At 39.2% G+C, this 10996-nt stretch overlaps 1 protein-coding gene across 1 annotated transcript in view; it reads left to right on the top strand.

Annotated features, from left to right (window-relative positions):
* The window catches only part of LOC107694150 (thyrotropin-releasing hormone-degrading ectoenzyme), a 114589-nt gene that overhangs the window by 57411 nt on the left and 46182 nt on the right, over positions 1-10996 (top strand). Inside the window, exon 5 of the mRNA XM_016493755.1 lies at positions 6283-6396. Within this exon, the coding sequence (XP_016349241.1) occupies positions 6283-6396 (114 nt within the window). The remainder of the gene's footprint in view (positions 1-6282; positions 6397-10996) is intronic.

A 10996-nucleotide genomic window follows, 5' to 3' on the forward strand; every position in this document is an offset into this window, starting at 1 on the left:
CCATTGAACGGCCGATAGCTCTGGCCGTTTCTTTGGTGGCTCGGAGGGACAAATCTGTGGCCCGACGCAGTTCAGCTACCACGTCGGATTCCCCCTCCTCCCTGTCATCCGGGTCCTTCAGCAGGTCAGCCTGGTATGTTTGTAACACCGCCATGGTGTGCAAGCATGCGCCAGCGTGACCTGCTGCCGTATAGGCTTTCCCAACCAGACTAGATGTCAGCTTAACAGGCCTGGTGAGAAGCTTCGGGGCCTTCAGGGATGATGCTGAGGATGGGGAGAGATAGCTCGTGAGCGTCTGCTCCAACATTGGCATCGCCCCATATCCCTGCTCATTCAGCCCCACGATACTGGAATAATTAGAGACTGTGGGGCTATAGATACGGGAAGAATACGGTTTTTCCCACGATCTTGACACCTCGGGCTCCGCTCCCAAACAAACGACACACAAATTGTGTGTATCCCCCACTGCCAGATATCATGGGCAGGGAGGAACACAGCGTTTGTAATGCCGTTCGCTCGCCATAGACTTTTTCATGATATTGTTTTTATATATGCTTGTGCGGATAGACAACAGTAAATAGACAGACACATATACAGAGCGCTACTGAAGAGCAGAAGCTGGTTTGCGCTCTGCCGGATGCGCTTTTATACTTTCTGGTGCTTACATCACCCCGCTCGTGACGTCGCTTTTCCAATGGGAGCATGAAAGTAAAGATTTCTTTCCTTCAACCCTCTGTTTTTCTTACTCTGTTTTTCTCTCTCTACAGTGTTTCACTTGTCTTTCTTGTGTTAAATAACCTATTTTTGGTATCTTTGCATCATTGCAGACTATTAGACTCAGATCAAACAAGCAGCTTTTTTTCTTTTGGCAATGCAATGATGTTCAGTAAAGCCCACAAATGCATCATCCTCATGAATTGTAAAGGAAATGGTGGAATTATTCATCGCATATGCTCATTTTCCACCGGCTTTTGTTTGCAGCTCTTATGTTGCTGAGAACCTTGGATGTTAGTGTCTTTTGTTATGGTGGATTATTTATGAGCATGTTGGAGATGTTCTGCGCTCTCCAGTATTGTTCTGGATTCATCTCTTGAATAGTCTTCCTCGTGTGCTGCTGAATCGCAGCTCTGCATTGTGTTCTAGATGCCGTTGCTTTGATAAAAGCTAAATGAGCGGGACGAAACAGCATGTCTGCAGTTCTTTCCTTTTTTCTTTTTGTTTGTTTTCACTTTTTGACTTATTTTTAGGGAGAAGGAAATAAACGAAGACAATCCCCTCATCTCTCATTTCTGCACAGATAATACAGCTCTGTCTAAACTCACTTTGAACCTTATACAGTAAAACACTCTCACAGGGAGCATGAAATCATGATATTATTTCAGAAACAGCAATAAAGTGCATATTTGATATTTTTAGAGCTGAAATTCATGAGGGTATCCTAGATCAGACTGTTCTCTGCATATAAACCCCTGTTTTATGATCAGGGATAATTGAAAAGAAGCAGCAGCGGAGGCTGGAACTATAATATTGATTAGTGCTGCTGTTTACAGGCAGAAAACTGAAATATGTCCAATACTGTCCTGCATTACATTAACGTCCCCACAGAATTCATGTTTATGTATGTGTACAGCACACTGTAAAGTTGAAATCTAATGTTTGTGCTTCAAAAATGATATTGGCAGTTAGTTTGTATTTATTATATTCAGACTATATAAGTTTGAAGTACTATTATACTGTTAGTACTATTTTACTATATAGCCTTTTGACTACAATTTACTGTTTTACTTTGTTTATTTTTACATGTTTTGTAGTGTATTGTATATTATTTTAACAAAAACAGTATGCGGTATACTATGTAGACTGTTTTACAATGTTTTCCTATAGATTCATATAATGTGATTCATATGGAAACGTCTGATTTTTAGGGGAAAAAGTAAGCATGAAGGTTCCCACTAAACCTATAACCGTCAATAAAGCATGTGATGGTACAAATTCATACAAATTAGCCACCAATTCGCTAAAATGCAAAATAGTTACAAACTGCAAAGAGAGTGTGTTAATGCTAACTTAAAGGGATAGTTCACCCAAAAATGAAAATTCTGTCATTGATTAGTCACCCTCATGTCGTTCCAAACCTGTAAGACCTTCGTTCATCTTATTTTACAAAGCTACTTTTTGTGCGCAAAGAAAACAAAAGTAACGACTTTATTCAACAATTCGTCTGCTCCACGTCACCCTATAGCGCCATTTTGGAGAGTATCACATACGTAAACAACTGTATGCTGTGTCAGCAGCACCATACATGTGTAACGGAGGCCAGCGAGTAGGTGCAGTGTAGATTAACTCAGCTGAGCTCAGAGCGCAAGAGTGGGCGGGGCTTATGCTCACCTGTCATATTGATTGACACATTCATTGTGATCAGTGTCTGTGATCAGTCAGTCCTCATCCAGCACTTATTCTGTCATATATTAAAAGGTCTGTCTGTGCTCTAATAACTCGAGCTGGTGGCAAAGTGCCGGCATCTGATAAATCACATTTGTATCTCGTCGCTCGCTCCAACTGCCTGCAGATAATTGATTAGTGGACGACAGGCTCTGTTTTTTATTGTATAAATTTATCCTTTTGCTCTCTGGGGCTCAGGACCACCTCTCTCTCTATACTGGCTAATTTTAATGTCAGATGCTGTAGCAGTGGATTGTTAGTAGATTTGCCTCCTCCAGCGATGGGGTTTATATGTCACAGACGCTCAATCACGGTTAAATTCTCATCTCATTTCAGCCTCTCAGATTAAATGATGCTGCCACAGCCCTTCATATGCAGTTATTCAGCCAATAACACGAGCCTATTAGAGGCTGATGCAGCTGATGTTGAGTTTTCTTATTTTCCACCAAATGGGGAGGTGACATTCTGCCCTCTGGGTTTGAATATGATAGGAAAGCGACGCTTCGGTTCTTATACGTCACATACATCTCAAACCATTAGACATTAAATATAAGTTACACATTAAATGTGAGGATACATGTCTGAGTCTGTCAGTGAGTCTTAATTAAATGACTCACGTCTGTTGGCTGGTGTTTTATTCTCTCCTCATTTATAAAAGACGGCGTCTGTAAACACATAGGAAACTGGGGATTTCACACTCTCACTCTGAATACTGACAAATACATTTTTTTAAAACTCAAAACAGAGCTCAAACAAGAAGTGGCTGATGATGGCTCTATTCCAGAACCTAGTGAGCTGTCTTCCTTTTAAGGAAGAATCTTCATTGAAATTGAGCCTCATATGTGATGTAAAGTGTATGAGAAACTTGATGCTCATTGTTCATTTCAGTAGCGTTTGATGTTGGCATAATGCTAAGCTAAGATCGAATTGCTGTTATAACTACCCGGTCTCATGGCAAAAACGTACCTCTGGGTACTTTTTCGCGAGACGCGAAATACGTACCAATAAGTACATATCACTGCAGTTTCCAAAAGAAATGAACACTAGAGGCAGTAAAACTCCGACACCTTTTATTCCTTTTCACACAAATTTGCAGAGTTTCGATTAATAAAGCGTAATTTTCGCACAATTACTTGAAGAATATCATGTTATGACTTCAAAACAATTTTTATATGCTGGGAGATTTGAAAACCGATGCTTTTGGATGTTAGTAATGCACATATCCAGCTTCATACGTATGGGTTTTCATAGACGGTAGGTTTGTTCGGTAGCTCACGGAGTACGGAGATGTGCTTGACAGGTGAGGAGCTCCGGTTTGAATCCTGTGTAACTACGGTTCGACAAAACAGGTCAAATCTGCATATAAGGAAGTTCAAATGGCACGGTTGCATCAACAAATGTGTTTTTATATCAGTTTTGCATTTGTTAACACTATCGAGTAGGTTTAGGGTTGGGTTTGGTGTAGGGCATATTTCCAACACGATAGAGCATTAACATTTAGCAACAGTCCCCGGATATTTGAATTCTGAACCGCCGCGATACGTACCTGAAGCAACGTAATAAAAACACAGCAATACGTACCTATATCAACGTAATAAAAACGTGCCAGGGTTCACGTATTGAACCCGTGTTTTAGCGCCACTCAGTGGACATTTCTCTTTGAAACTGCGGCGAAACGTGCAGTAAGGTACGTAAAAACGGTGCTGCAGAAATGTACCCAGAGGTACGTATAAGATTGTAATATTTAAAGTGCACTTAAATATTTTAGTATACTTTTATAAATTAAAACGTGGGCCAATTTAGTCCCAATAAGTACTGAAATAGTTCATTTACAACTAGTACATTGATATAACTATACTTACTACAAAGTATACTTGCAAAATATACACAAGCTTTCCTTAATAAAACAAACTTGAAGTATATTTCTTTTTTGTAAGGGATTTTAGACTATGGTGCTTGTGTGGGAGATGCAGGTTTGAGTCTGTGAGCCATATAATATTTAGCTTGTGCTAAATTACAGCCTGTGGTTTTCCAGTTGAGAAGGCAATGACCTTTGCCCTGCAGTCATAAACCTGACAGACCTTGTCTGAACCTCATTGTTAAATGTCAATGAAGGTCATTACACTCAATTATTCAGGCATTTACAGTAATACTATTACTGTATAAGACTAAGTTTCATTGAAGACTTTGTCAATATGATTCTCAGCCAACCTAAAAGTTGTTTTTAATGATGCCATTGGAAGGTTTTCTCCTTTTTCAAACGTCCCTTATATACTGCAGTATAGAGGTATAGTGTGAACTCTTCCCTGCACGACTTCCTCCAGAGTATCTGTTAATGAAGCAGGTAGGCTGCAGAATCCCTCTGTTTAGCTTTCGTCTCAGAGACACTGTTGAGGATGTAATTGAGCGAGGGTCCCATGGTTCGTACAGTTCATTGACATTCAAGTGTTGTTGAACTGCTTAATCAGGCACAAATGCAAAATGCAAGCTGTCAGAACTCCAGACAGATCTCTTACGATGCTTTTACGATGCTGCCATCACGGCTCATGTGATGTCAATGTATAATAGCCACGTAACGATGTGAGCAGTAACAAAATGTATTTAAGTTTCTTCTATCTTTTAAAGGGATAATTTACACAAGATAAAGGTTCATCATTTTTACTCATATGGGTTTCTTTCTTCTGTGGAACACAAAAGTAGATGTTTTGTGTTTTCTATCTATCTATCTATCTATCTATCTATCTATCTATATGTCTATATGTCTGTTTGTATGTCATTCCTCAAGATTTCACCAATCCATCAGTTCCATTTGCTCTACAGCTTCAGTCTTTTTAAACGCAATAAATGACGTGATGTGACTCACTATCCTGGTTCACTGTCATTAGCGTCAGAATATCTGATAAATCAGAAGAGGGCAGAAAAAGTCACTTGATGTGTGACTAGCAGAAGGTTCCTCTGAGAGCAGAATACCAGCTGTCTCTCTCCACGCTATCAGTCCATGTGTCTGAGTCACAGATGAACGTCCCGTCAGACGCTTTGAGCTGCTGTAATGATGTCGTGTTCATATGAAAGAGGTCTGACTCCTACAGAGGTTTGTGTGCTGCAACAATGAGATCCGGCGTTCAGTAGCACATCTGCTTGACGGCCTCAGAGTCTGGAAAATATTCAGCCCATTTAGAACTGCAATGTGGCATCTTTTCCATTCAATAGCCCTGTTTTGCACACTGTCATCTGCACACAATGGCAGTGGTCATTTGGATTCTTTCTACCTTCCAGATGGGATGTTTCATAATCGAATCCTTATTTTTCTCTGTTCTGTTCATTTACGGTGTCCTTGGCAAAGTGCCCAGGTATGAATGCTGTGAAACAGAAAAATGTGCTTTAATTGTGTAACTGTAGGTAATCGATTGTTTAAGCCACTATTAATCATAGTTCAAAAGCTCCACTGGGTTCTCAATGTTCTGTGAAGCCTTTCGTGAACAACTTTTCTGTTAAACCAGAGTGCAACTGTTTATTATTTATTATTATTTGCACTGCTACTTCTAAAGAGCACAAGGTATTTTTTATGCTGTATTTGACTTTTCTAATAAAATGTGTTTGCCACTAGATGTAATATGCTTTTGCAGATATTGGATGAATACAAGTGTGGATAAAATTATTATTTTTTTTTTTTTAAGTTTTGTCCAAATAAAGTTTGGTTTCAGAATACCCCCCCAAAAATTTCTTGTACAAAACAACAAAGGTTTGTTGTAATTCTTCACCAGCGAACATGAAATCAATCTTTTGTAATGGTCACTCTGTTTTCTGTTGATGATTGATTGTTCATTTCTTCTCTTCTAGTGGTTTGGGGATCTAGTCACACCGGTTTGGTGGGAGGACGTTTGGCTGAAGGAAGGATTTGCGCATTACTTCGAGTACATCGGGACTGATTTCCTCTTTCCAAAGTGGAACATGGTGAGTTTCGGTTGTTGTTACGGTTTTTTATTGATCAGAGGCAATCACTGTTATATTCAAATTTTTTTTTTTTTAAATGTATCATTTATAACTTGGATGGAATGGGAAAAAAAGGTTCAGCTTCCTGTGGCATGTGACACAAAAGATTTATATCATAATGTACACATAGTCAAGCTATATAGTGAAAGGTATATGGTTTTCAGGCTGTTTAGATGTCTGAATCTCTTAAACCAAGAGCAAATCTTTAATGCTTTTCACACACATGATATCTTAAGCATTTCTTCTAGTACCAAGATTCCACTGAGCAGAAAACAACAATCCTTTCACAGTGCATTTGAGTTAATAAAATCTATACTTTGTTCAGTTTCGGCTGCAAAATGTTGATAAGACCCTGACATTGATTTAAATTTGGTTCTGGTTTCTGTGGTTCTAATGCTTTTTAATTTATATGTAGAGTGTTCTCAAATTTTCAAACTGAAAATTAACTGAAATGACAATGTTTTACAATGTCATGTAATGACAAGTGTGCATTTGATCTCACTGACAGTAGTGAATTAGCATGCCAGATAGGGGCATTCATGGATTGGTTCATTATGAGCTTGTAAAAGAACAAATGTCTTAATGGTTATTATGAGCACAGTTTGAGTCTGACTTCATGTGCACAAAGAATCATATGTTGATCTCTGTTATCAAAAGCTTCTATTTCAGTCCTGTTTCATTGCCAGAGCAGCCGGTGCTTATGCTGTCTTATTTTGTTGTGTTGTAATGACACTTTAGTCTACAAGTAGTTGTCTCCAGATCAACTATCAAAGGAGAGCTGTGAAATAATAGTGCCAGATTGATGAGTTTCTACTCATAATGCATTCTGACAGGTTTGAATACTTTGCTAGTCACAAAATGTGCAAAACGTATTCAGTGAGAAAAGACAAGCTACATTAGTATTGCAACACCTATGTGATAGTCTGAATTAAAACTGCTAATTTACTGCAGAGCTGGAATTTGTGCTAAAGCTGCCATTAAAAAAAAAAAGGAATTTAAAACCAGCACACAGACTAGAGCACAACATCTAAACCCCTATAAATAAAGTGCAATTTAAAAGTCACATAGTCTAATGAGTCATCCACATCCAGATGGGTTCATGTTCGGAGAAAGACAAAGCATGACTTCAATTTACAATGCTCTGTCATCTCACAGGAGCCACAGGTTCAGTGATTCTCTCAATGGTTGTTTGAGAGCAGACCAGGTGCGTCCAATCCAATGTTGTTCCTGTTGGATAATAAACAAATCCAGGAGTGTTTGTGAACATCAGGAGGAAGTCAAACACCTTCCATAGCTTCTCCAGTCACTATATCTGAACATAATTCATCTTTCATTGGAATTTTTGGAGTACAGAGTCACGGCGAGAACAGGACTTCTACCTTCTTCCCCTAAAAATCTTCCCACAGTTCCCACATATCCCACAGTTACCATCCTGCAGTTCTTCTGAAGGTGTTTCTCTTTATTAGGATCTGGATATCAGTATATGTTAAATGTGCTGATGAATGCCAATTTAATTATTGCAGCAGAACATACACTATGATGCTACACACAACACATTTTCTTGTTTGTTAACTGCTCAAATTCTACATATCACTGACATTTCTTAATAAAATCCACTTTCAGGTTTGTTAAAGAGCATAATGCTATTCCAGTCCAGCTTTAATGGCCTGTAATGCAGCTATTGTGATGCAGTTGAGGCTTCACTCGTAAATGAAATAAGTACACAAGTCATCAGCACAACAAAATGTAACCCATTTTACCAATGTTTATGACACTGAGGGCTTCCAATGTTTATAACACTTTGCTATGAATTAGCAGTCATGCTGATTAAATCTGTTTGGATCTTCTGCACAATTATGAGCCACATCATTTTTATCATGAGCTAGTGTGAAGATTGTTGTGGGTTGTTGGTCATGACAGACCTGATGTGTCTTAGACTCATGCCGGTGTATGATAAGTTCAAGTGCTAAAAGCAGTCTGAAGCACGAAATTGCTATTATTTATTTATTTCTCTAATTTTGAATAAGATAAATGTCAATATAGTACCCTCGTTTGATATGTGTGTACTTTAAGCTCATACATTCACATTCATATAATGACCTTCCCATCCGTCTGTCCCAGTACTTTATACCTCTCTGCTCCAAGCCACCTTGGTTATGGGGCACCAGCCAAGCAGGGAGACCGTATAGGGAACGTCATTTCAGGGAGCAATTGGGTTTTGATGGAAACACTTCAGTACGCTGATAGGATGACTGTAAGCATTTCCCTACCAAAATATGGATAAAATTGCATGTTTCAAGAGCAAGGAGTTGAAACCAGAACTGAAAACTCATAAGTGCACAAATAAATGTTGGGAATGGATTTGACGTGGACCTGTAATAGGTCATTATAGGTTCCTTGCTCATAACTACTGGACTGTTGGTTTTCCTCCACTTTCTCACATCCATCATGCTAGAGATGCTTTGAGGGAGGTTTGGTTACCCATAAGGCATTGCTCCAAAACCAGGCATCACTGCTGTCTCTGGCCTAAAGCGGTTGATCAGTGTGAATCTTCAGGTGCATCTACAGCAGGTGATGACGTTGAGACGCTAATAAGCAGGATCTAAATGAAGTATCATTGGATGTAAACACCTTTATGAGAGCACATATGGGCCAGATGGAAGCTCTTCTCATTGCACTCATTTTTTAGTGCACATTACGTGACTTGCATCAAATCAGCTCTACATCACCAGCTGTTCTATTTTTTTCTCATTCTGTCTGTTTCTCTTTGTATTCACATTCACCATAATGTTGTACATTTACTTGAAGGCCTCATTTGCTATTGATTACGTGTATATATGCACATTAACCTTTAAAGTCGGTATGAAAGGGAAGTTGGGATTGTCTTTTCTTCTCTACTGTGACGTATATCCGAGTGAAACGGCATCTGAAATGAGAGGGCGGGACTTGATTTCGTCCTTCGGGAATTGATTGGATCGTTGGAAGTTGGGGTGTTGCTAACAAAATGGAGGCAGATCTGAATGCCAGTTTGCAGTTAGTGGTGGGGGATTTCTCTCCAGTCTCCACTGAATTCACAGTCGACACCCAAGCATGAATAAATATTTTATTTATTAAGGATGACGACGATGATCAATGGCACAAAACATGCCTAAACAGCACGTGCGCGAGAGAGAGAGAGAGACTGCCTGAATGACTGAGCGCGTCCTCCATCAGGTTAAGTCATATTCAAGAAAAAAATTTGTTTGCGATATCCTAAGAGTAATGTTGTCGTAATATCCTAATATCTTTTCAATGTTTAGGGGTAACATACTCCCTCATGACTGGTGTCAGTGCTATAAAGTGAAGCATCAGCTTCAGCTTTTCCCCCTGTGGTTTATCCCAGCGTTTACCCCTCACGTCACTAGCTCCGCCCTTGCTCCATAGCTCGTGACCGGAAGAGAAGATGAGTCATTTTGAGGGGGAGGAGAGGTTAACGTTTTTGATTAAAGATCACGAGGGCACATGAATTAAAAAAAAAATAATGAAGTGCACGGATAAATTATTTATAATAAACACTACAGTATTCCATTAAAAAATAAGAATTTTCAATTTTGATTTCATGGTGACTTTAAGGCTCATATTAGTCTGGATAATAAAGTAACTGCCCATCAGAAAATAAGACGGATACTAAGACAGCTGTCACACAGTGTTATCTTCCAGAAGACAACTTAAGTGATGATATAAATAGCTTGAGAAATTAGCACACTGATTTCTGTAGAAGTCTCCATTTTCTCCAAGGTCTTCACTCCATTAGCAGCAGTCCATTAAGCATAACATGTTTCAGTTTTTAAGGTTTCACGAATATCTAAAGGTAACTGTACCTCAGATGTAATTCTATTGTAGGAAATTTTACCCTTCATTAGCTGATGAAAAAGAAATTAACGTAATCCAGAAGACAGTTTGATCTACAAATATTGTAAAGAGCTACAGATCAATCTTAGTTTGGAACTTAGATACCTGTAAATCAGTGTTGCCAAGTCCGCGGTTTTCCCTCGGAATTGGGCTAATTTAAAACTGTTTTGCGCGGGTTGTTTTTCATGTCCGTGGGTTGAAGCGACCCCAATAATGCGATATTTAGCCCCTGAAATGAGAATTTTCCTGGGGAACCCTGCCAAAAAATTTGTACTTTACCCCCCGGAATGCGATTTTTAACGGGGGACCCCCTCGAAACGCGAGTGGGCTAGTTTTGGGCTAGTTTTGAGTAGCAATTTGGTGGGTTTTGTTTTGAAAACCTAGCAACCCTGCTGTAAATATTCTCTGTATGGATTTGTATGACTTTGTAATCGATCAGGGTCAGAAATGAACTTTTCCATTACGGGGCCATTTGCCCCCAGGAATTTATTTCCAGGGACATTTTTTTTTTACTTAAAGACAACTTCAATAATTATCTCTTAAATGTATATTTGTTTTTTTGGGGGGGGGGGGGGGTGGGGGGGGGTTGTTCGAGCGCTTGCGCGTGCCTCAAAAGAGGGCTTACAATGACTTACAAAGATACATAACAGCTACAAGTGTATGCACTACT

This window comes from Sinocyclocheilus anshuiensis, unplaced genomic scaffold (genome assembly GCF_001515605.1).
Source record: "Sinocyclocheilus anshuiensis isolate Anshui unplaced genomic scaffold, SAMN03320099.WGS_v1.1 scaffold1003, whole genome shotgun sequence".
In the NCBI taxonomy this organism is placed as follows: Eukaryota; Metazoa; Chordata; class Actinopteri; order Cypriniformes; family Cyprinidae; genus Sinocyclocheilus; species Sinocyclocheilus anshuiensis.